General features: G+C 40.2%; 1 protein-coding gene across 8 annotated transcripts in view; it reads right to left on the reverse strand.

Annotated features, from left to right (window-relative positions):
• The window catches only part of ATP11C (ATPase phospholipid transporting 11C), a 167,377-nt gene that overhangs the window by 134,423 nt on the left and 5,977 nt on the right, over positions 1 to 26,977 (reverse strand). Inside the window, exon 1 of one of the 8 annotated variants that reach the window (XM_058659042.1) lies at positions 566 to 880. The exons of the other annotated variants lie outside the window; for them this stretch is intronic. Within the exon in view, the coding sequence (XP_058515025.1) occupies positions 566 to 580 (15 nt within the window). The 5' untranslated portion in view covers positions 581 to 880. Of the gene's footprint in view, positions 1 to 565; positions 881 to 26,977 lie in introns of those variants that run through there. 8 annotated transcript variants of the gene reach the window in all.

Raw genomic sequence — 26,977 nt, forward strand, 5'->3', positions numbered from 1 at the left:
GTAACAGTCTATACTTCAATTTTGTTTTAAATCGGGCTCCGAGACAAATATGCTGTGATTTAACTAAATGACAAAGTTGAGACTCAAACCTAGATACCTACAAGCAGAGACAGTAATGCAAGGTGAGAGAGGGCTTCTTTTGTTCCTCCCGCTCAAATATATTCTTTATTTTCTTTTTCTTTTTTTTCTTTTCTCTCTCTCTCTCACACACTCAATCACTTTCAAAGAGAGGCAATACCATGTAATGTCCCTTTAACAGAATTTACTCCAAAAGGCTGCCCTAAAATTCAGACTGTACCATTTACTGGCTGCAAGACTCAAGAACCACAAATTACTTGATGTATCTCACTTTCCTATTAAACAGATAAATTACAAATTGCCCAGCACATACTCACCATGTTGGTTTGCTTTCCCTTTGCTCCCTTTTGTTAGTCTATTGACCAAATGGAAATAAAATGAAAGCATACTACTTGATAACAGGCAGGAGGTTAGCACTTCCTCTTCTCTTAACTAGAATGAAGGAGATCCTACGACTCATGAAACAAAATTATTACTAAGACATCACCTCAGGGTCCAGCATTGTGGTACAGTGGGTAAAGCTGCTGTGATGTCAGCATCCCATACAGGTGCTGGTTCATAGCCTGGCTGCTCCACTTCTGATCCAGCTCCCTGTTAATGTATCTGTGAAAGCAGTAAAAGATGGTCCAAGTGCTTAGGCCCCTGCCACCCAAATGGGAGACTGGAAAGAATCTCTTGGCTCCTGACTTTGGCTTGAGACATTCATTCAGCCAGCATTTATGAAAGAAAAGAAAACTCATTTAACTAGAATTAGAAGTGAACTTCTTAGAGTGATAAAAGGCATTCATGAAAAACCCAAGCTAATTCATATTTAATGGTGAATGCCTAAATAATACACTCTAGGACCAAAAGAAAACAAAGCAATTACTCCTATCATTCTTACATTAGTTGTACTAGTTAGATACCATAGTTACCACAATAAAGCAAAGAGAAAGCCACACACATTCTGGAAGAAGGAAATAAAACTGTCTTTATTCATAAAAAACAATTATATATGTAGAAATCCAGAAGAAACTACAAAACTACAAGATCTAATTGGTGACTTTGGATTACTAATTAGAAAATATAAGTTAGAGAATATAAAATTAGTATCAAAAATTCACATTTCAACATAGAACAGTGATGCCAAACATGCAACAGTTGGGAACCAATCTAATTGACAGCGTAAAATTTACTGTTGTACATTACAAAAACATGGATTAAAAAATCAAGTTATAGAGCAATTACTGTGTGTTCATGGATCAGAGGAGTACTGTTATTACATACGGTAATCACTGCTATCCACAGTTCAGTTTTCTGTGGTTCCAATTACCCATGTTCAAACTGCACAGACTGATGATTCTCCTTCCAAAGCACTACCCAAAGGTCAACTGTAACCTCATGTTACATTACAACTCCCATGTCATTCACCTCACTTCATTTCATCACACAGGCACTCTTCACAACAGCAAAAGGAGGTTCAGTACAGTACAATAAAACAGATTGTTCCAGGTCAATTTCTGATTCCGATTCCCTACTAATGCATACTCTGCAAAACAGCAGGTGATGTGATTCAAATGTATTAGGGTACTTTCCACACACGGAAGATCTGAATTGAGTGAGTGCTGGATTCCTTGCTTTGGTACTGCCGAATCCTGGTTGTGGATAAAAGATTTTTCTTTTGCTCGCTTGCTCGCTCTCCAATAAATACATAAGCACATACATTTTTAAGGGATAAGCACATACATGAATGGAGGAGAGGGCTGGGTGTTGCAGTACAGCAAGCAACTGCTTAGAACAGATGTATCCCGTATTCTTGTACCAGTTTGATTCCCAGCTACTCTGCTTCCAACCCAGCAGGAGATGGCCTAAGTCTTCAGGCCTCTTCATCCATTTGGGAGACCTGGATGGAGCTCTGCGCTCCTAGCTCTAGTCTCATCTGGCCCCAACTTTTCAGTCATTTCAAGAGTGAACCAGTGGTTGGAAGATCCCTATCTATCCCTTTCTAATTTTGCCTTTCAAATAATAAGTAAATATTTTTAAAAACACAAATTAATTTTTTATATGCAAGAGAAAGAGTCCAGAAACTGATCCACACATAAATGGTAAATCAGTTCTTGAAAAAATTCCAACTTAACAAAGGGTAGTCGTTTAGAGTTCATAGCACGTGAAGTTGGAAAAAGAAGGCATCTATTTTAAAAATGAAACTCAACCTGTAGCTCACATTATACTTAACAATCAACTTGAAATAGATCACAGACCAAAATGTAAATCTCAAAGCTGTAAAAGATCTGGAAAAAACAGTCGTCATGATTTGGGGACAACTTGTTTACAGAGGACAGAAAAATTATGAACCACAGAAAAATGAAAACTTGAATTTCATCAATGTGTTATTTAGGATTCTAATTTTTAAAAAATAGAAGGCCTAGAGACAGACTAGGGAAACATCTGATAAAGGAGAGGCAATCCATATATATGAAGAAATCTCAAAACTGTGTAAGAGGTGTGGGCATCTTTATTCTGCCATCTCCACTTTCAGATCAAAGATGGTCTCCCAATGAAACTGTTGAATTTATCTGGACAATAAGATGCTGGACTCTGCATGGTCTATGCCTGCAATGATAGAATTATGACTGTTTATAAACTGTACTACTGTAATAATATGGAGGAAATCAATATGGGGGGAGGGCTTGGGGAAGGATAAGGGGAAACCCAGGGTCTATGGAAATGTGTCATAAAATGAAATAATAAAAAAAGAAGAAAATAGACTTTCTCAAAATCACACACACACACACACACACACACAAAGAGGTATGGGCACTGTGGTGTACCAAGGCTAAGCCATCAACTGAGAAACCCACATTTCACAGTGTGTAAGTACAAACCCTACCCACACTTCTTTAATAATTTTTAATTTTTTTCCTAGCTATGTTTCTAATCCAGCATCCTCCTAATGTATCATAGCAAGGTAGCACATGATGGCTCAAGTGCATTTCCATCTGCCACAAGGTGTTAGATCCCCAGGTAGTTCAAGCCGCCTGGATTCGGCCAGGTCCAGCACTGCTACTTTGGGCATTTGAGGAGAGATGAAAGGAAAATCAATCAATCTCTGTTGTTCTTTCAAGTAAATGAAAATAAGTAAAACTTGCACAATCAAAAAAGAGTTAACAGACAGGCTCTAATCATTATTCATTAGAAAAAAATGCAGAATAAAACAAGATATTACTATCTACGAACAATAGTGAAAATTTTAAATCGTCATGCAATAAGAAAGTTGGTAAAGATATGAAAGAACTAGCATCTTGCAGTTTGGCAGAATAGCATACACAATAAAGCAATAAAACTGTACAAAGTTCTGGGGGCACTCAGACTAATGGGAAATGGTGTGTAATGAATGTGGAGATGTAACTGTAAATAATGTTTGAGGGTTTAGTAAGCCAAGAAACTAGACAGCAGTCTATAGGATCCATAATGGGCATAATTCAAACAGGAGAATAACAAATCAATTTTCATGTAAAAACATTATTCTTAGAACAAGTAAGGGAAAAGCAAAAGAAGGCAAAGAGCTCTTCTCTCTTTCAGGGGGTACTGAAAAGTTGGTGGCAGGCAAGAAAGTTGATATTGACTGGAATGGCAGAATAGAGTCCCTCTATGAACCATCAGTCATGAAAAAGAAAGAATACATTTCTCTTGCTAGACATCATGACTAGTTCCCTATTCTCCATTGGAGTATTAAGTCCCTAGTGACAGATGTGGATTCAGATCCATTTTCTCTCTTCTCTCTTTCTCTCTCTCTCACACACACACACACCCTCACCCTCAATGCCTGGCTAAATACAGATGTTCAACAACTTTGTACACAGCAGGAATGAGTTAACTGAGTTGATGGTTTTGGTTCAAGAAACTGATTGTGACAGCCACTACAAAATGTGATTGATGGATCCTCTTAGGACTTGTTAAACTACTAAACAGACGTGGAAAAGGATGCCTCTGAAGGTCTCTTTGAATGTAGATCTTATAATTCTAGCTGCTTCCCATTTCACAGGAAAGCAGCAAGTGGTAGAAAGGGCACTATGTGAAATTCAATTTAAAAAAAACTGGCCCAATAACAAATGTTCAGGAGTAAATTTATAGTATCATGAAATAAGGTACAGCAGAAAAAAGCTGAGCAATTCTAAAGGCCCCAGTGAAAGGTAATCACTGACTGTCATAATCAAAGCAGGTAGCATGGCACACTAGATCTTACATGTTTCTTTTCCTGTATGTCTTTATATTCTTCATTTGGGAACGAAGGGTTGATAAGCAGACCCAGAGGCAAGGCCTGAGAGGAAATAAAGCTAAGAGAGAGCATGTAATGAGAAAAGCAAACAGACCAGCAACAGAGAGGACAACAAAGGTGAGTGATGAGCGTCAGGATACTCAGCAAGAAGGTAAACAGAAATAAAAATTGAAATCAAATGAAAGGCAGTTAGGCAATGAGCATCAGCAGTATCAGAGTTGAGCAACAAAGACCCAACCACAGGTATGAGTTTAGATGCAGTTCAAGTTGCAACAATGCCTAGCTTAAAAAAAAAAAAAAGCATATAGGAGAACCTGGCATACCAATGAGTAAATCCAGACAAGGACTTCCCACCGCAGAAGAAGTCTGAGTCTCTGGCAGAGAAAGGCATGGCCAGTCTTAAAAAGCAGGAACTAGGCAAGAGTAGCTTTACAAAATCCTGAGCATACAAGTCAGAATGAGACTAACAAACATGCTGAAGTGATGAGCTAGCAGTTCGAGATTCCTCAAATTCTCGCCATCTAAGGACAGGTTGGGGCTCAAAGCCTCACTCAAGGCTGACATGCCCTGGCTCTGTCCAGTGGAAGGTTATGCAGGCATAAAAAACAGAAGACCATTACAATACTTTTTATTATTTTTTTATCAGAAACTCAGATACAGTGTGGGGGGGAAACAGAGGAAGATCTTCTGTCTGATGACTCACTCCCCAAGTGGACACAATGGCTGGAGCTGAACCAGTCTGAAGCCAGGAGCCTGGAGTCTCCAGCCTCCTCTGGGTCTCCCACGCAGGTGCAGGGTCCCAAGGCTTTAGCCCATCCTCCACTGCTTTCTCAGGCCCAAGCAAGGAGCTGAATGGGAAGCGAGTCCGCAGGGATTAGAGCCAGTGCCCATATGGGATCCTGGCACGTACAAGGTGAGGACTTTAGCCACTAGGCTACCATGCTGTGCCCTCTTACAACACTTCTAACGTCATACAACCGCCAAAACACAACCAACGACAGTGTCTGTCACATGGGAACTAACAGGAAAAAGGAAGAAATATGAAATCCAGTGTACAGAGATTTGTCTTAATTTCCTCTAAGCACTACCACCATCCTAAGTGTAGAACACATAGCCTAGAAAATTCAGTAGCCAATGGATATTACCCAGAAATTTATTGGTTTTCAGCTATAGCAACCCTTAGTAAAAATAATCTGACTTCAAGTAACTGGTCAAGACAATATCCCCCCCAAATATATACATTTTGTAGGAAAAATTGCATATCCTTCATAATTTTATCTTGAGAATAACATATAATTGTGTGGACAGCTAATATTGTTACTCTCCCCATTCTGAATCACTTTTGCACGTGGTCTTAAAGAGTTTAAGCAATGCTCTAACCGTTTCTTCTAGTAAAGATAAAAACCAGAGCGTTAGAACTGATGTGTCACAGTGGGTAAAGCCACCACCTGTGAGGCTGGCATCACATACGGCTGCTAGCTTGTGTCTTGGCTACTCCACTTCCAATCCAGTTACGTGCTAATGGCTTTGAAAAATTGTCAGAGGATGGCCCAAGCATTTGAGCCCTTGGCGCACACATGGGACACCTGGATGAAGCTCCTGGCTCTCGCTTGGCCCAGTACTAGTCACTGCGCCCACCTGGACAGTGAACTACGAGATGAAGACCTGTTTGTCTTGGTCTCTGTCTCTCTGTAGCTACCTTTAACTCTGTACTTTTTCAAAATAGAAAGAAACTTTTAAAAAAAGATTTATTTATTTTTATTGGGAAGGCAGATTTACAGAAAGAAGAGACAGAGAGATCTTCCAACCATTGGTCACTTCCAAAATGGCTGCAACAGCAGCAGCTGAGATGATTCCAAGCAAGGAGCCAGGAGCTTCCTCTGTGTCTTCCAATGTGGCTGCAGGGGCCCAAGGACCTGAGCCATTTTCCACTGCTGTGCAGGCCATAAGATATGAACTGATGCCCATATGACCTGCTGTCCCTCGAAAGCTGAGGATTAGCCTGTTGAGACATGGTATTGGCCCTCAAATTAGATAAAGCTTTAAGACAATTTGAGAATCATTGACCAAATGAAATACAAACACACACACTTAGCTAGTTACTTGACCAGCATAAAAACCCATGTGCCTCTTCTCCTGCCATATTTGCACTATTATCATATCTGGTAGCGATGCCTGCAATTAGGAAACAAAATCCAGTTAAATGTATTCACTCACACTTCTTGGCTCCTCCCACTGAAACCATTAACAGCCAAACAGAAAATCTTTTTCATCTGCACAGTCCTTGATACATGATAGAATGCAAATGCATTAAATATTACAAAAGTGAGATTATCCAAGTGCAAAACAAAAGAAGACCTCAGGAAATATCATCTGATTTTGCGGTCGAGGAAAATTAAAGTCGTCTTAGAGGCTCATCTGTTCCCTGACACACTCATTGCCTGGTATCCAAACTCCTTAAGAATTTCAAAAAAGGGACTGGTGCAGTAGCCTAGTGGCTAAAGTAATCGTCTTGTACACGCCAGGATCCCATATGGGCGCCGGTTCTAATCCTAGCTGCCTTACTTCCCATCCAGCTCCCTGCCTATGGCCTGGGAAAGTAGTCAAGGACGGCCCAAAGTCTTGGGACCCTGCACCTGCGTGGGAGACCCAGAGGAGGCTGGAGACTCCAGGCTCCTGGCTTCAGACTGGCTCAGCTCCAGCCATTGTGGCCACTTGAGTCATTGGATGGAAGAGCTTCCTCTCTGTCTCTCCTCCTCTCTGTATAGCTGACTTTCCAATGAAACTAAATAAATAAATCTTTTTTTAAAAAAAAATGCAGGCCCGGCGGCGTGGCCTAGCGGCTAAAGTCCTCGCCTTGAAAGCCCCAGGATCCCATATGGGCGTCGATTCTAATCCCGGCAGCTCCACTTCCCATCCAGCTCCCTGCTTGTGGCCTGGTAAAGCAGTTGAGGACGGCCCAATGCATTGGGACACTGCACCCGCGTGGGAGACCCGGAAGAGGTTCCAGATTCCCGGCATCGGATTGGCGCGCATCAGCCCGTTGCGGCTCACTTGGGGAGTGAATCATCGGACGGAGGATCTTCCTCTCTGTCTCTCCTCCTCTGTGTATATCTGACTGTAATAAAAATGATTAAATCTTTAAAAAAAAATGCAGTAATAACTTTTTTCCTAATACTTTCTGATGTTCACCTACTACTGTAGTGGCATTTGAAGGAAATTAAATAAATAGGAGATTGCTCAATTCCTAATATCTAGAGCTGCCTTTTGCATTTGAGTACATTAAAGCTGTAAAGATATTTAGGGAAATGTTTTATTCTTATATGTGAATACATATTAAGGGAAGAAAGGATACTATGAGAACATCTGATCATGGATTTGACATAACATGTGAAAGATGTTATTTTAATCATTTGACAATAATACTCCTTGATACTCATCTGTAAATTGAATAGAACTTTGTTGAAAACTACATTAAGAACCAAACAAAACCAACCAACTAACCAAACAAAAGCCACTGTGGATCAGCATCTTGATCTCATTAGGGTACAGATAAATCTTTTATATGATGATACAATTTCATTTGGGTAAATTGCCGGGAGTGGGATGACTAGTTCTTACGGTAGATCTATTTTCACATATCTGAACCATCTCCATACAATCTTCCATAACATTTGTGCTAGTTTACATTCCCACCAAGAAAGTATTAGGGTACCTTTTGCCCCATGTCCTTGCCATCATTTACTGTTTCTTTGTATTTTGGATGATAATGAATCTAACTGTTCCACTTCTAATCCAGCTCTCTGTGAATGAGCTTGAGAAAGTAGGAGAGGATGGCCAAGTGCTTGGGTCCCTGCACCCAATTCGGAACTGGATGAGTGTCCTGCTTCAGCCTGGACCATCCCTGGCTATCGCAGCCAGGTGGGGAAGGACCAGCAGATGGAGGATGGCTCTGCCTCTGTCCACCTTCCCTTTGCCTTTTAAATACATAAAAGAAAAACAAGAAAGCTGCAAAGGTGGCAAACATTGATTCAATTTTTAAAATCCCTTAAAAACATTTAATAAAATGTAAAATTACTTGCTGTTGCTACTTTCATGGTATAAATATCTACCTTGCACATACAACAGTGGGCCAGTGTTGTGATGCACTGGGTTATGTCACCACTTGTGACACCCTCTGACCCAGCCCCTGCAAATGCACCTGGGGAGACAGTAGCTGATGGCCCATACCTGGACGGCGTTCCTGGCTTTGGCCTGGCCCAGTTCCAGGCACTGAGCTGCTTGCAGAATGAACCAGTGAATGGAATGTCTCTTTCTCGTTTGCTGCTAATTTGCCTTTCAAGTAAGTAAATGAAAATTTTAAAAATTCATGAAAAATGAAATTAATAGGTGAAATGGTAGGAGGGGGAAGAAATGGGGAAAAGGGGAGAGAGGGAAATCCTTATGCCTACAAAACTGTATCATGGAAATATTAATAAAAATAGTAACTAAAACAAGTTCATTTCTGTGCAAGATGATTTTTGAAATTTATAAATGCATGGAGTCTTCAAAAAGTCCATGAGAATTGCATAGTATAAAAACATGCATGGACTTTTAAAAATTTGCACCAACATTAATTTATCTTTTATTTTACATTTTAACTGCTTATCTATCTTGCTGTATATCTGGCTTTCCAATGAAAATAAGTAAATCTTAAAAAAAAACTGGTTCATTAAAATTAGTGTGTAGCAAGCAAACTGTCAGCTATGTAATAGGCATTCCATGGTAAATTTTCTAAAAATCTATTTTAAATTGTTTACTAACAAGTTAAAAACATGTTTCAAAAATCAATACAAATTATTCCATGTGACAAATATATTAAACATGAAATAAACTAGACAATGACATTGAAAAAACAAGAATATAAACCTAAATATTCTTGAGCTCCCCCTTTTCAACATATCACTCAAATTTATGGAATCCCTTAAACTTCATTAGCCACAACTTTAATTAATAAATCTATATAGCAAAAACAAAACCCCTACATTTGTGTATTTGACTTTTATGGTAGATATACTGTCTGCCATTATCTAAAATACATCTAGGGGCTGGCATAGTAGCATAGCATAACAATCCTGCCTGAAATGCCAGTATCCCACATGGGAACCTGTTCATGTACCAACTGCTCCACTTCTGATCCAGCTCCCTGTTTATGGCCTGGGAAAGCTTCAGAGGGTTTGGTCCTCTGCACCAACGTGGGAGACCCTCAAGCAGCTCCTGGCTCCTAGCTCTGGATCAGTCCAACTCTGGCCATTGTAGCCATTTGGGGAGCAAACCAGTATATGGAAGAGCTCTCTGTCTCTCCTCTGCTCTATGTAAGGTCCGTGTTTCAAATAAAAATAATTTTAAAAACACATCTAAAACACAATGAGTTGTGTTTTCTCTACTGATAAAGCAAACTAGGATAAAAAAAATACTAGTGCTATGCTAAAGTTTGCTTATTTTTTTTCCTTCTTTGCAGCTAAAGAAGAGAGATGGGGTGGGTAGAATCAGCAGAGCAGACGGTGACAATGTTTCTGTGGTGCTGGCCAATCTTGGCCATCAATCTTTGAAAAGACTGAAAATTGTTTTAATTCCTCCTCCCCTTTCCTCTACTCCCTTGGAATATGATCTCTAGGAAACAACTCCTTTATGCACTTAGTTTGAGGTAGTCTTTACACATTGTAAAGCGATGTTCTTTTGCAAAGCTTTCAGCTCTTGAGGCATGAAAACCTGCCAAAAAACACCTATCAGACTGTTATCCTTTCAGAGCAATAGCTCAGAAAGGAATTATGGAAAAAAGCAAATATTTAGGACTGTAACTATTCTCACAGAAGAGCCATAGTACAGAGGCACAAAAATATTAAAAATAATTTTAGCTAGGGAGTACTTGCCAAGCTCAATCCCTAAAAAAATCAGGGACACTCTATCCAGACATTTTCATAGAAGTTTTAATGATCAGACAAATTCTAGAAGCTACAGACAAAAGGAAAAGCTTGCATGTTGGAGAATGATAGCAGATGTGGGAAATAGCTGGACAACATTTGCAAAACAAACAAATGAACAATAATCAGAAAAGCCCGGAATCAGATGGCCTGACAAGTAAATTCCCACATACATTTAAAGAACAATTGGAGAGAGCAAGATGGTGGAAAAGAGTGACAACACACTAAAATGGATGGAGAAGGATGGCTGAGGAGAAGCAGAGAGTGCAATCCTGGGAAACTGGAAAGGAAAGCTGATGTTAGATGGACACCTGCACAGCCATGGATGTGGGGAAGCAGCAGAGACAGTGAAGCAGCACTGCAGTGAACACGCAGCCCAGAAGCCATCAGAACTCTACCAGAAGTCAGGTGCAAAGAGGTGATCACCAGGAACAAAGGAGGTGAATCCAGCCATAGAATTGCAGGTCCTGCAAAGCCCTATCAGACAGATGTGGGAACAGGGTGGATTTCGTGGCCGAAATGCCCATCAGTGTCACATTTGGCACCATGTTGAGTACTGTGGCAAAGGCTCTGGGGAGCAACAACAATAAGCTGTGCACGTATTAAGCCAGGGCAGATGGCTTGCTTCTTGCTCAACATATTCCACTGGTCCCACCAAAAATGTCAGATTAATTTGGCATGACACGGGTTCCATCCAAAACAGGTCCAGGTTTCCCACAGATGTAAGTGCTAGCACGTTACAGCAACAAGAGCAAAGAAAAAAATCCGTGCAACGGCCGCCACTAACATTCCTGTGACCTAGTTTAAAGTCACAGCTGGTGTCTTCCTAAACCTGGGTACTAGTGGAACCAGGAGCAGGAGAAAGGCTGAACAGAGAACACTGTGGTCACAACATGAGTCACAGGGGTGTAGAGGCCATGGCAGAAGAGTAGTGCAGGACCCAGGGTCTGAAACTTGCTAAAGCGAGTGGTAGGAGTGACACAAACGGAGAACTGGGCACTGAATGAGATCCATAATGCCAACCTGTAGATCTGTGGATGACACAGCTTAAAAAAACCAGCACTAAGGAAAAGAATCCACTGATCAGAGTTGCAATGGCCAAGAGTAAAAAAAAGACACAGGCGCAATGAATGAGGTTACTGATGCCTCCTTGTAAGGGAGCCTAAGATTATGTCCACCTCAGAGGTAACTGAGGAAGACATTGAGGAACTGCAGGATATTATTGCATTAATGGGAGAAACAGACCATGGTACAATAATAGTGGAGGACCTTAAACACCCCATACCTCAATGGACAGATCCATGAGACTGAAACTCAACAAGGAAACAACAGACCTCACCCAGACACTAGAGCAAATGGACTCAACTGACATCCATTGAACCCTTCATTTTACAGACAGAAACACAATACCCCATTTTTCATCAGTACATGGAACCTTCCCCAGGACTGTTTTAAAAATGTTTTTAAAAATCTGAAATCATATCATGTATCTTCGCAGACCATCAGGGAGCGAATCTGGAGACCAATAAGCCAAAAGCTGCACAAGAAGTGCAAATACTTGGAGACTGAACAACATGCTGCTAAATGAACAATGGGTTACAGAAGAAATCAAAAAAGAATAAAAGAATTGCTTAAAATGAATAAAGGCATCAACACAACATATAAAAACTTATTGGACACAATCGAGGCAGTGTTAAGAAGAATTTTCATTGTAGTTAGTGCCTGTGTCAAGAAACTAGGAAGGCACCAGGTAAAACCATATATCTGAAGGAGCTAGAAAAACAACAGCAAAATAAGTATAAAGATAATAAAATAATTCCAAGAGTAGCAGAAAAAAGGAAGGACTCAAACTAAGGGTAGAAATAAGACAAATAGACTATAGTCTTATTTAAAATAAATATAAAAAGAACAGATCTAATGTGCTCCATAGGTACAGTTCTAAGACAATATGGCTTTCCCTGCTTCCTCTCAATACGGTTTCCTCCTTTTCCTCTCAACAGTATTCACAGAGTCATAATTTTAATCCACTGTATATTCACAGACTTAGTCTGCCACTCACATGGGAGACCAGGATGGAACTCTTGGCTTCTATTATCACTGACACACTGATGATGCAGCACAGCTGTGGAGTCTAAACACAGCCAAAAATATGCACATCTAAACCTTACTAGTGCTTCATCAATGCTTTAAAGTATAAAAGCAAAAACAACCGAGGCCATAGCAAAACAAAAACAATGTACAATAGAATCATAAACATCATTAGCTTTTCAACCACTTCTTAGATTTGAGTGGCATTAAATAAAAGTTTTAATTCAGATGAACTGGAAAACACTTCTACTGCCCACTGATCAAATAGACCTTATTCACATTTTGTCAGACCTCTGACAACATCAGCTAATAAAATGCGAGTTGGAGAAATGCTAGAAGTAGTTAACTACCCGCTGCTGATCAGAAGAAATGTCAGCTAATTCAATGAGAATGTAAGTAGCTATATGTTGTATCTCAGTTTTTACTTAGCCATTGCTTGGAACCAAATGTACGCTTCATAAAATTTAGACACGGAAATTCTTTTTTAAAAAAAGATTTATTTAAAAAAAAATAAAAAAATAAAAAAAGATTTATTTTAAATTGGAAAGGCAGATATACAGAGAGTAGAGACAGAGAGGAAGAGCTTCCGTCCGATGGTTCACTCCCCAAGCGGCTGCAATGGCTGGAGCCGAGCCAATCCTAAGCCAGGAGCCAGGAGCCTCCTCCGGGTCTCCCATACGGGTGTAGGGTCCCAGAGTCTTGGGCCATCCTCAACTGCTTTCCCAGGCCACAGGCTGGGAGCTGGATGGGAAGCAGGGCCACCGGGATTAGAACCGGCCAATATAGGGCATCCTGGGCATTCAAGGTGAGGACCTTAACCTCCACGCTATCGCACTGGGTCCTAGACACAGAAATTCTAATACCAATAAAACAGAGGTGAGGTGACCTTGTGAGACTGATTATAAGAGCAGAGACCATGAATGAGGCTAATGCCGTTACAAGAAAAGGCCAGAGTGTTTGCTATCTGTTCCTTTCTGCTCTGTGCCATGTTCAGACACACGGAGAAGATACACCCTAAACAGGCAGCAGATCAGCCAGAGCCTTGATACTGGACTCCTAGTCTCTAGAACTGTGAGAAATAAACGTATGTTGTTTAAATCACCCTGTCTGTTTTATCTTGTTATAACTGCTAACACTCAGACACCAAAGTCAAGCTTTATTCAATATTTTTAAACAACACTGGTTCTAAAACAATATGATGCATTCACATACCCTGAAAAGCATGTTTGACTACAGACTGCTGGCTCTACTTTGAGTTTCTGCTATAGCAGCTCTGAATCAGAAGCCTGGAGCCGCGCTTCTAACAGCTCCTACATGATAATACTCTTTCCTTTTGCAAACATTCCAACATTAGAAATCTTATGAGCAAATACAACAGAACAAAATAAAATGTATATGATTTTGGAATTTTATTTTGCAACAAATAATTCTTGAGTATTTACGAAAGTGCCCAATAATTTACTAGACTCCATCATTAGACATGTGTAGTAAATAAATAAAAGCATGCATGCTCTTTTGATCTTATTCTAGAGGAAGCAGAAACATCTGGTTCTACAATTCATTTTTTAAACTTTTTTGAGATTTATTTTTATTTTAATTGTAAGGCATATATACAAGAGGAGGAGAGACAGAAAGATCTTTGTGCTGGTTCGTTTCCCATATGGCCGCAATGGCTAGAGCTGAAGGCAGGAGCCAGGGAGCTTCTTCCAGGTCTCCCACGTCGGTGCAGGGTCCCAAGGCCTTAGCCTGTCCTTGACTGCTTTCCCAGGCCACAAGCAGGGAGCTGGTTGGGAAGCGGGGCAGCTATGACACAAACCAGTGACCATATGAGATCCTGGCGGATGTAAGGCAAAGATTTAGCCACTATGCTGCTATGTCGAGCCCTCTACAATTCATTATTAATTATAACTGCAGGAAGACCTACACATGAAACATACAAGTTTTGCTACGATATCCTGCAAGACTGGGGGGTTAGCTTTGTTCACGTTATGAATCTTGCACTTCCACTTCAGAAGCAGAAACAGGATTCCAAGAAGAACGTTTCACATAGTGGGAACAACATGCAGAAGGATACAGCCCTTACCGAAGGGCAATTTGACTGACTGCTATATGCACAGGTCAGAGATGTTGTATAAGCAGGCAGGGAATGCCAGGCAAGTAGTTGGAATGGTGCTTTAAGTGCGAAGAGAGCTGCAAAGAATTCACAGCAAGATTTTAAGTGTTTCACATATTTTTTTGTGTACACGAAAGAGTAACACACATACTCAGGGAGGGAGAGACAGAGATCTTTGATTCACTATTTCACTCCTTCAAATGGCCACAATGGTCAGGACCAAGCCAGGCTGAAGCCAAGAGGCAGGAGCTACACCCAGGTCTCTCCCTTGTGGGAGATAGGACCCCAAACACTTGGGTCATCCTCCTCTGCCTTTCCCAAGCCATCTCCAGGCAGTGGGATGGGAAGCAGAGCAGCCAGCACACATGAACCAGGTTCCATTTGGGATGCCAGCATTGCAGATTGCAGCATTAATCACTATGCTACAACACCAGCCCCTTAATGCGTGTTTTTAAAAGAGTAACCCCAGCTTCCTTGGAGAGGTGGATTACAGTAGAGAGTGGATCCAAAAAATATCGAGGAGATATATCCTCTGGCATCTAGTGATAGACTGGCTAGATGGAGAGGAAGAAAGAACCAAGGATCATTTCCATGTGCTTATCAAATGCTAGGAAACGATCAGCAGTGTCTGTCCAGCCTGACTTGAATTTTTGTCTGTGGCACAGCATGAAAGGTCAAAAAAGGCCTAGGAAAATACTAGGCTTACAAAATACTTAACAGTATGATGATAGATCAAATGTGCCCCTTTTTCAAACAATGGAAAATACCTTTAAAGAGCATTATATAGTAAGTTCAAAGATAACCTTATTGTTTCCTCTCACAATTGTGGAAGCAAATACTGACAGGGTATTTATCACAGTACATACTCTGAACTGCAGGAATATCTCATTTCTGCCTTTCACTCTTCTGTCTTGTATTTTCATTGTGTATCTATATATCTTATCTCATGAGAAAATAAGAAAAAATGTTTCTTAATGAAAGATAATGAAATTACAAAATTAAGAAATTCTCCAAGACAATGTATATCCCCAATCTTGGAACATAAATTGGAGGTTGGAAGGCTACTAGAAAAAGCAGGTGTTTAAACAAGAAAATTGCTTTCTTTAGTTCCAAATAAGAGATGAAGAGGGAGGAGGAGGAGGAAGAAAGCTGGGGTCCTTACTGTGGCATAGCAGGCTAAGCCTCTGTGACACCAGCAGCCCAATAGTGTCATCAAGTACTGGCTGATCCACTCCCAATTCAGCTCCCAGGAAAGCAGCAGTGGGACCTCTTCATCCATGTGGGAAATCCGGAAGAAACTGCATGCTCCTTGCGTTGGCCTGGCCTCAACCTGACCATTGCAGTCATTTGAGGAGTGAACAAGCTCATGGAAGTCTGTCTCTCTTCTCCCTACTCTCCAATTATGCCTTCCCCCCTCCAACAACAAAAACTTTAAAAAAGTATGAGTTAAAAATTTTGTTACATATTTCATGTTCAAAATATATTTAAAACAGCACTCATGTATAATTAAAGAAAGTAACAATGATTGGAAAACACTGCTTTCTATAATTGAAAGGCCTACTAAGCAAGATTTAAACGATCTAAGACAAAGATGAAAATACTCCAATTCTTTTAGGTCACCACAACCTTAAAACTATATGGATGGCTGACTGAAATGCACTAGAGTTGAAGAGCTGACCTACCTAGATCACAAATAATTTTTTATCCTTATTAAAAATTAAACTACTCCCTACCCAACACTCCTATGAACCAAGCACATTCAACAGTCTCAACCATGTGTTTCAAAGAGATCTTGGTCATTCCCTTCCTCAGCAGCTAAGATTAACCTGTACCAAAGAGGCAAGTAAAAATCTTTCATTCCAAAATCCCAGACTGATGCCCTGGTCTGGGTCCAGGCACTATAACTCATTAGTGTAGCATTAATTGTTTTGGATTTTCTTGAATTGCTTGCTCTAAGTGAAACTGCTACACAGTGGTGCCTTTTCACTAATTAAAAACTTTCAGAAGAGGTCTAAGATTCAGTTATGCTTCCCCTGACACTTCGCATTCTCCTTCTTCTCTGCTTTATTTTCCCTTTATCACTCTTCACTAGTACATCATAATTGTCTGTCTCCCTGCCTACTAATTGCCCCTTATTCCTGAGCACCTATATTTTACATTTCCCTATTTCTTTGCACTTAGAATGTGTGTACAAATAGCAATATATGAAACTTCCTTGACATTTTCCTAAAAAAGCTCATAAAGACTCCATTTTTTTCCTATCTGCTAGTTAGACTTTGAAAATATGTTGACGACAGAACTGACCCATTCATTAGGAAATCCTCAAGGGACTCTACTTTAGAAAGAGGCTGCTAGGGGGAATCACAGTTCCGGACCTCTGGACATACTATAGGGCAGTGGTTATCAAAACAGCGTGGTACTGGCACAAAGATAGAGAGGAAGATCAATGGAGCTGAATAGAAACACCAGAAGGGAACCCAAACAGGTACAGCCAAATAATCTTTGACAAAAAGACAAACGACAATCCAGGCAAATGGGAAGGTCTGTTCAATAAATGCTGTTGGGACAACTGGTTAATAGCCTGCAGAAACAAAAAGATAGATCCACATCTCTCACCATACACTAAGATCAGATCTAAATGGATAACAGATCTAAACCTACATCCAGAACCCTTCAAACTTTTGGAAGAAAATGTTGGAAACACACTGCAACACTTAGGGGTAGGCCCTCACTTCCTAAAAAAGACTCCAAAAGCAGTAGAAATCAAGACCAAAATAAACAATTGGGACCTCATCAAACTAAGAAGCTTCTGTACAGCTAGAGAAACAATCAACAAAGTAAAAAGGCAACCCACAAAATGGGAGAAGATCTTCGCACACTACATAGGTGATAGAGGGCTAATCTCCAGAATATACAAAGAGCTACAAAACAACCAAAATGTCAAAACAAACAAGCCACTCAAGAAATGGGCACAGGAAATGGGCAAACACTTCACAAAAGAACAAACCCAAATGGCAAATAAACATGTGAAAAAATGCTCAAGTTCCCTGGCAATAAGGGAAATCCAAATTAAAACATCAATGAGGTACCACCTGACGCCAGTAAGACTGGCCCACATGAATAAAAGCACCAACAACACTTGCTGGCGAGGTTGTGGGGAAAAGGGAACCCTACTCCACTGCTGGTGGGGCTGCAGGCTGGTACAGCCTCTCTGGAAATCAGTATGGAGAATATTCAAACAACTCAAATTCAACATACCGTATGATCCAGCAATAGCACTCCTAGGAATATATCCAGAACAATTGTTTTATGAGAAACCAACATGCACTCCTATGCTCATAGCAGCACAATCAGTAATTGCAAAAACATGGAAGCAACCAAAATGCCCATCAACAGAGGATTGGATAAGAAAGCTATGGTTCATCTACTCCATGGAATACTACTCAGCTATTAAAAAAAACAAAATGCAGTTCTTTGTGGCCAAATGGGCCAAACTGGAAACCATATTGCTAAGGGAAATGAGTCAATCCCAAAAGGTTAAATACCACATGTTTGCCTTAATTTAAGATGATATGATGTTATGTATAACATGTTATGTTATGAACGTTATATGTTGTGTATAAACTAAAATTGAAGTATAGGGGAGGTGGTCACAGAAGGTGGCTGGGAACTCGCATTTACTTTTAACATATTGGTTACTCATTACTATGTCAATTCCATAATGATGTGAATTTTTGCTGATGGTATGTTGGAGCTTTCAATTGACTGGGATGATACTCTGCTGGCTCTGTCTTCAGACCAGAGAGGGTATACCTAAGAAGCCGTTGAACTTGACTGGACAATAAGATGCTGGACTCTATGTTTGGTATACGCTTGCAATGGGGGAATCTCAACTGAACTTGAGCTGTGGTTATGCAACAAGGTGGAGGAATCCACCATGGTGGGAGGGTTTGGGGAGGGGTGGGGAGGGGTGGGGAGAACCCAATTACCTATGTAACTGTGTCACATAATACAATGTAATTAATGAAGTAAAAATAATAAATAATCAAAAAAAAAAAAAAGAGGCTGCTAGTTCCTTTCCTTGGAATGTGATGCCAGAGAGACAAATGGATACATCTTCCTGTCTACCATATTTTGGAGTTCATTGTTACATAATTTTTACCCTGTAACATAACAATGCCTTTCCACATTAGAATGTAAGGACTTATTTAACTCACCAGTGCATCCCTACCAAAGAGCACATGACCTAGCACATGACAGGACACGCAGTGTGTGTGGGTTAAGTAGACAACTGTGTTACTACTGTTCCCCTAAAATCTCCAAATCACCTTCGTGGCCTCAAGAAGTTGAGATTATAGGATTCAAACTGCTCCCCAAACAGTGTCCCTGGTGTTACTTCTTCCTTTAGTATGCTTACACAATGCTACCTCGCCCTTTCTCCACTTAGCTGGCCTTTCAACCCTATGAGCTCCCCTTCAGCTCTTTAATAAGCCTGGCTCTTGTCCAACTCTGGTCCTTTGAACAAGCCAGTTCGTTCTCAGACCCATTTACAGAACTTATCCCTCATTCCTTCAGTTGTAAGTTCAAATGTCATCTCCTTAGATCCTATTTCTGTTATTACTTCTGTATTCTACTTGTTTTATAGCACTTATGAAAATATGTGATTATAGTATTTGTTGGATTCCTAAATTACCAATAAGATGAGGGTTATAAAGACATGAATTACTTTCCTTTCATTTATCATTCATTTCCCACTGCCTAATACAGTGCTTAATTCTGAAAAGCTAATGGGGCAGGGGAGCAAAGGATGGTGGAAGGCTGGGTAAAGTTAGAGTGCTCCACTGCACAATATGATGATAAAGGAGTTAGACATGCCATTCTAAAGGTTAGTGATTTGGTATACAGATTATTTCAAGATGAATTCACTTGAGAAACTATAACTTCAGAAAAGGCCATTTGGTTGATCTTTTCCTGCACAGCAGCAATCCAAAAAGTGTCTTGGAGAAACATGCCTTACAAATACCTCGGCTGGAAAATGGTCCCAACCACTATTGACTAGTGATTGTGGGCAGCAATGGAACTGAATAAACCGATTCTGTGAAGTAATCTTATCTTCCACTAACTTCTACATTTCCCACATGGCAGGATCTCTAGAACTTACAACCCTCGTCCAGAAACCCATCTGTCCCGTCATTCCTTACAAATTTATTGTTCTTTGTCTAAATTATAAAAGTACTATGGTTTGCTTATTTCTTTGAACTTCACTGTCTCTGAAGGCTTCCACAGACAAGGTTACATCAAACAATTCCTGGGAAACTGGATTGAAGATGGTTCTTTGGGTGCGGAACCCTTTCCAATCACGCGCGGCTTCTTCACAATTTGCATTTCTGTGAACGGTGTGAAGCCCCTACACATGTAAAATTTTACTAAAACTTGTGCTTTTCTCTTGTTAATCAAATCTGTATTAATTTGCTTTCTAGACCAAGCCAAATGGCCCACCTAAGAATTAAGCAAGGTGGAGATCTTACTCTGCCCTACAGTGATTGTGGTTTACAACAGCATATTATGTATTTTATAAAGAATCAGAACAGAGGAATTTGAAGACTTCAAACATAAAGAAATGACAGTTGTTTAAAGAAATGGAAATGCTGATTATCTTGGTCAATACACATTGTATTCATTTACCAGTTGACTCCACAAACACGTACAATCACATATCAATTAAAAGTATTTTAGGAGTCAGCACTGTGGCACAATAGGTTAAGCCGCTGCCCGGGTACTGACAACTTGGGTTCCTGTCACTCATTTGGGAGATCAAGTCGGAGTTCCTGCCCTTAGCACTGACTAGCCCTGTCTGTTGTGGGTACTTGGAGAATAAACCAAGGGATGGAAAATATCTATATATATCTCTCCCTCTCTGTCACTCTGCCTTTCAAATACATACATACATATTAAAATATGTATAAAATTCCAATAAAGGAATTAATGAATTGTACTAAAAACATTCAATGTTTGGGGCCAACATTGTGGTGTTGCAGATAAAGTTGACACAGGCATCCCACGCAAGTGTGGCTCATGTCTTGGCTGGTCCATTCTGATTAGCTCCCTGCTGAGGGCCCCTGTGTCTGCGTCCCTGCCTAGAAGAAGATGCTGGCTTCAGCCTGGCCCAGAAGGTTGCTGTGGCCATCTGAGGAATCACCACCTGAACTGATGATCTTCAAATAAAAAAATACACTTTTAGAAAAAAAATCAATATTTAAGTATTTTGGTATGCATGAGTAAAAGCATATTTAGTTCTCCATAAATATATCCTTCAAACATCCTTGACTACCACTAGTCTGACAATGTAAAGTATCCACTTTTGAGATTGTAGCTAGTACATCCCCTGCCTTGTTAATTGCTTAGTATTATAATTCTTCCTTTCCACTACTTTTATTTGCCTGTAAGCAGTTACAATTTAATTATTCCTATTGGTATGATGTACTATGAGCAATTTCTACCAGATGGCAGGCTCATATGGGAAAATACAATTCAAAATGAATGACTATTAGACTTTTAGGGCATGGTAACTGGCCTCCCTGGACTTCAAATCTAGGATTAAAGTACTCCGCTTTCTAAGGTCAAGGTTTCAAGTCACCATTTGCTTTTGGATTATGTAATTTGAAGTGTCCCTGTATAGAACTCTTTAGGCGCTAGCCAAACTGTGCACTGTGGAATATTCTGAGGATACCCAGTGAAATAAACTTCAAACAACGCTGTTTTTATATGCTGGTTCCTTTGTATCTTGAGGTGGCACGTGCATATATGCACATATACATACACAAATACACGCCAGCCTACACAGGGATAAAAGTGCACTGAACTAAGCTAGGCACATGAGTAAATACAAATTGGGAAATGAGATAACATCAGTGAATGCTGTTAATGTCAGTATCTTGGTTGTGATATTATACTACAATTTTGCAACCAAAATCATCACTGGGAGAAACTAGATAAAAGGTACATTGGATCACTGCATTTTTTGTTGCATTGCATGTGTATCTACAATTATCCAAATCAAAATTACATTAAAAATAGTACTGCCATATAGAAATTCTAAAATGCCACAGAATTCAGCTGGTTACACGTTCTGAAGGAAACAGAAGGAAGAAGCTGGGGAAATGAAAGAAACAGAAGCGGAAGTGAACACGAAGCCTAACCCAAGAAAAGAGTACTGAAAGAACACAGCAATCTCCGAAAAATGACCATATATCTGAAATCTAATTCAGAATGCAATGGTAAAACATCACATGCTAGAAAACAGTCCAATGCCTGCATTTTAAACACCTGGAAAAAAGAGCCTCAAAAAATCATGCCAAATTTTAAAACTTCCAGTAAAAATAAACAGATTAATATTTCAACTTAGACAAAGGAAAGGATTAAATAAGATACATGCAACAATAAACATAGAAAAGAAGCCAGTAAATTGACTAGATTGAGAAACTGTTTATGAAAAGACACATGCAAAAAAATTAGCAAAAAGACAAGACACCAACTTAAAGATATTTGCAAAATACTCCCACATAATGCACAAATGCAGACCCCAGTAGAGCCGAATCAGGCACCAACTTGTATAGAGAGGCGATGTCTATGGAACAGGACTGCGCATGCACTGACCTGGGAGCCAACTCATTTCAGGCATCCTTCAGGTTCCACCCAGAAGAGGTCTAGGAAGTCCCCTGAACTAATGGTCAGCAGATCAAGAACGTGTGTCACTTTCTCCAGTGGATTTCAGGTCTGGGCTCTTGTGTTAGAATTATTTTCCTTGTGGGACCAGTGCAACGCACTGAACTTGATATGAATTCGCTCCCATCTCAGCCCATGTGCAGCTCACTGTTGTCCCTCCAATTTCACGGTCTTTGCCACACTGTACAAAATTTTGCCTGATGTGCCTCTTTTTTTTTTTTAAAGATTTATTTTTATCGTCACAAGCAGGGAGCTGGATGGGAAGTGGGTCCACCAGGATTAAAACTGGGGCCCATATGGGATGCTGGCGCATGCAAGGCAAGGAACTTTAGCCACTAGGCTACTGCGTTGGGCCCCTCTTTCCTCTTTTAAACACTAATTTTGCTACAGTAAACATAGGAGATGAAACACACTGGAAATGAAACTTTTGGTCTTTTGAGTTCATTACAGAGTAGATATATGTGGCTACCTCCAAATCATATGTAGAAATCATAACCCTCAATGTGAGGGTGTTAGGAAGCAGAGAACTTGAGATTAGGCAATATGGGTGGGGCCCTCATGAATGAGCCCCAGACTTCTTTCCCCTCTTTCCCGTTATATGAGGATGTATTAAAAAGATGGTAGTCATCAACTAGAAAGTGGACCCTCAGCAAAACAAAGTCGGTTATTTATAAACTAGTTCGTGGCACTTTGCCATACTACCCTGAACTGATGTGGAACTGGAAGCTATGCCCTGGAAACTGACTGGTTTCCTTGCTGTTCACTGTATTAATAATTGCAGCACTGCTCAGGTTAATTGCCTATGCTTAAAATCCCATGGCTTTCAGCCTTTTGAATCCTCATAGGTAAAATACACTCGTAATTTGATTCATGAAGTTCTCCCCAGCCACTGTGCTGAGCCACAGTTCGCACACCCATATGAACACCTAGTGCAATTACTAGTGTGTCCCTCAAGAAGATGGCAATGATGGTTTGGGGCTTAAAGTGCCCTGCATGTGTTGTCCTCTGTCTCACTAGACTTCAAGCTACTTACACACCTTTATCGCACCACACAGGGCACAGATGAGATGTTCAAAGAAAGCTTGGGATTCGTCTAAATGTTCTCAGAAGAGCCAAACTGTACATTAAACATCCCTTAACCCATACTACTGTAACCTATGTTGTGAAGCTTCAAGAACATCCCCACTGCTTACACAGCAGGTGTAACTTCCAGTCTCCTCTACACAGCTGTTATTTTATGACAGTCCCCATTTGGCTTATGCTTCTTCTCAATCTGTAGGATACCACCTCTTCCAGTATGAATTTCTTGTTTATTTCTTACCCAGAGCAGAAGTTAATTTTCTTTCATGATAAAAATAAAAATGGTTGAAACTTATCAATAACCACAGAGATGTGTCCTGGCTTTTCCATGACTAAAAAACTCAAAAAGCTATCCTGGAATAAAGTATTGGTAAATATTACCATAAAAATGAGTTAGCTGTTTGCTTTTTCTGTTGTCTTTCCCTAGATAATCTCCCTCGATAAAATGCTCTTCAGTACGTTCACTATTTGGAATTGTGTTAGCCCAACGATTTTTTCATCAGGTACCTATGAGCTAACAGCTAATCATGTATAGAATGAGATGAGATAATCATGAAAACCAATACTGTGAATATGGGCAAATGAATGGGACAAGGAGGGACGGACAGTAACAAAATTCCAAAACACAGGGTAAATGAAAATCCACGAACTTGGTGATGCTCCAGAGAGGAAACCAGCAAGTGTTGACGCTAACCTGGCAGAAACATCAATACTTCCTGGCTCCCCCACTGGCTGCATCAATTTACCACCGCAGGCCGCTCTTCTGCTGCAAGTGACAAACAGTGAATGTTTTCAGCAACATGAACAGAATGACCCATAATTAAGATGCATGACTCTGGACAGAAATGATCAGAAGCTATGGTTTCTGAAAGCCTCAGTCTGAGCTCTGCTTTTGATGAGTTTAGAAGTTCTTGGGCAAGTAAATTCACACACAAAAATATATATAGTATTTCATAAAATCAGTGTGTGAGAAAACATAGCATGACATACCTGAGATTGCTATTCTTAAAAAGCCTACTTGCAAACTTGGTTCTTTGGCATGTCTGAGCATGCCGACTTTGGAAGGATTCCCATCACCCTGATAAGAGTGGCTTGCAGAACCTAATGTACAAACAATACAGATTACACTAAATACCTGCTTTCTGTTTAGGTATCTGAAATTTTGTTACATACCAGATAGAGGGTGCTAATGTGAATGGCTCTCAATAAAAACCTAGACACTGGGAATCTAATGAGCTGCCCCATTAGAAAACATTTACTACAATCTCAAAATTGTAAGGAGTAAAATCTGCCCTGTGTGACTTTGCAGGGAAAAGACTCAGGAAGCTTTCATATGGTTTCCCCCAGATTATTCCCACATAGCTTTTTTCCTTTGCAGATTCTTTTGCATGCTTTCCCTAGAGTAAACCAAGCCATGGGTGTGTCCATATGCTGAGTCCCGGATGTCCAACCTGGGAATGTTTGGAGGGACCTGTGACCCTACCGATATAGTAGGGGGATAGTCTAGCTAACATTTCCCCAACAACTGTGTAAGATGGGTAGCCTTACCTCCATTCTGTAGGTGAAGAGATTGAGGTATGGGAATGTGACTAGAACATGACCAGAAATGAAATAGCTTAGTGTTTACTATATGATGACTGTTCTTAAAGTTTACTGTACCTATGAACCACCTAGAGTGCTTGTTTCAAGCATGCTTTCCTGGAAACAGTCATTTGAGATTTGGATTCTATACATTTAATGACCGCATATCTGAACTCATACTAAGTATTGAAGCGAATTTTTATGTAAATAGCCCAAAAACCACATTTTTGAGAAATAGTTTGATATGTATGAACTACAGCAAGCAGCGAACAATGTATTGAGCTAGTTGTAAATGGGATCCCTGGGACATGTGCTAACCCTTCATGATACAACTGCTTCCAAAAACTTCATGTTGTGCAGTTACTTTAGTTTGCTCTGCTTCTTGCTATAGGTGCATCCATCTCTTGGTGGTGACTGGATACAAAGAAAAGTATCTTACATTCCCAGCACTGAACACTACGTGGCATACTGAATCTAAGTATTGCACATTTACATTTGGTTTCAGTTAAATGATACACAGCTCTTAGTTAACACTACAGCTCCGATTTTCAACAGATATTTGATATGTTAGCAACTGAGTTTAACAAAAAGAATTTGAATTTGCTTACAAGTTTAGAAGTTGAAGACACTATACTAATCATAACATGCTATGAATCCCCAAGAAAGGGGAACAGGTTAAAAATGAACTTTCTGGTGAAAACGGAAAACAGAAACGTCCTGTAATTATTTTTTCTCATTTAAAATAAATATGGCATAGTTCTTCTACACCGAAGTATTTTCAGTACTACTCACATTTCGGTAGCCCAGCAGAAATGGTGGCTGCTGATCACTTTCACCTGTTATTACTGACGCTGGTCAATTTAGTTCAAAACAATTCAGCAAATACTTATTGAATATCTGATGTGCTAGCTGCAAAATCATTATCAAAAACACTTCTGAGTTTTCCAATAACTCATTGAAGAGGGAAGTCTAGATAAGCACCGTCACCTTAATATTTTAAGACAACATATAACTGAGGAGCCTTAAAAACAAATGATATCGGGCTTGGCTGCGTGGCCTAGTGGCTAAGGTCCTTGCCTTGATCCCATATGGCCACTGGTTCTACTCCCGGCAGCTCCACTTCCTCTCTATCTCTCCTCCTCTCAGTATGTCTGACTTTGTAATAAAAATAAAATAAATCTTAAAAAAAAAAAACAAACAAATGATATCTGCTCGAACCAGGCCCTATCAACCCTCTCACATTGTATAAAATAAACGTGGGGCAAGAAATCAATGAAAGTCTGCATTTCACAAACACAGATTAATCATCAAAATCTGGATTCCCATGATCCCAATATCATCTTTAAGCCACATCATATCAAGAAGTCAGCCAAACCAGCAATCCATCCACACACTGCAGTAATTGAGGGCTGTCTGCCAATGTGCTGCCACAGGGCATCCTGCGCCCCTATCTGCACTGCTGAGTATTCACTCATCATTAAGCTGCTGCAGTGTTACCATACACTATAATTGTGCTAATATGTTTAATGAATACCATTGGTCACTCTTACATCAGGCCAGAAAGATAAAATTACATGAACAGAAATCAACTCCAGAGCAGCACCAAATTTATTTGTGGAATCCAGAAACCTTTGTCTACCCAATCAGAAAAATTCCTCCAATATCAAGGATTTCAGACATACAAAGCTCATCTGTATGAAGTGCTAATGTAGCCTTTGTGGTACAATGAGTTAAGCCACTGCCTGTCACACTGGCATCCCATATGACTTTTGGAACAAATCCCAGCTGCTCCACTTGAGATCCAGCATCCTGCTGAGTCTGAGGACACAGGGGAAGATGGCTTGGGTGCTTGGTGCCCTGCTTCCCAGCTGGGACACCCAGGTGGAGTTTCTAGCTCCTGCTTTCAGCAGGGCCCGGCCCTGGCTGTTGTGGCCATTTGCGGAGTGAACTAGTGGTTGGAAGATCTCTTTCTGTCGACACCGCTCTCCCTATAACTCTGCCTTTCAAATAAATAAAATCTTTTAAAATAAAGCACTATTGATATACACAAAACTACTACCTTGAAAAACAGTATTTCACTTTTGTATCCCA

This window comes from Ochotona princeps, chromosome X (assembly GCF_030435755.1).
Source record: "Ochotona princeps isolate mOchPri1 chromosome X, mOchPri1.hap1, whole genome shotgun sequence".
NCBI classification, from domain to species: Eukaryota; Metazoa; Chordata; class Mammalia; order Lagomorpha; family Ochotonidae; genus Ochotona; species Ochotona princeps.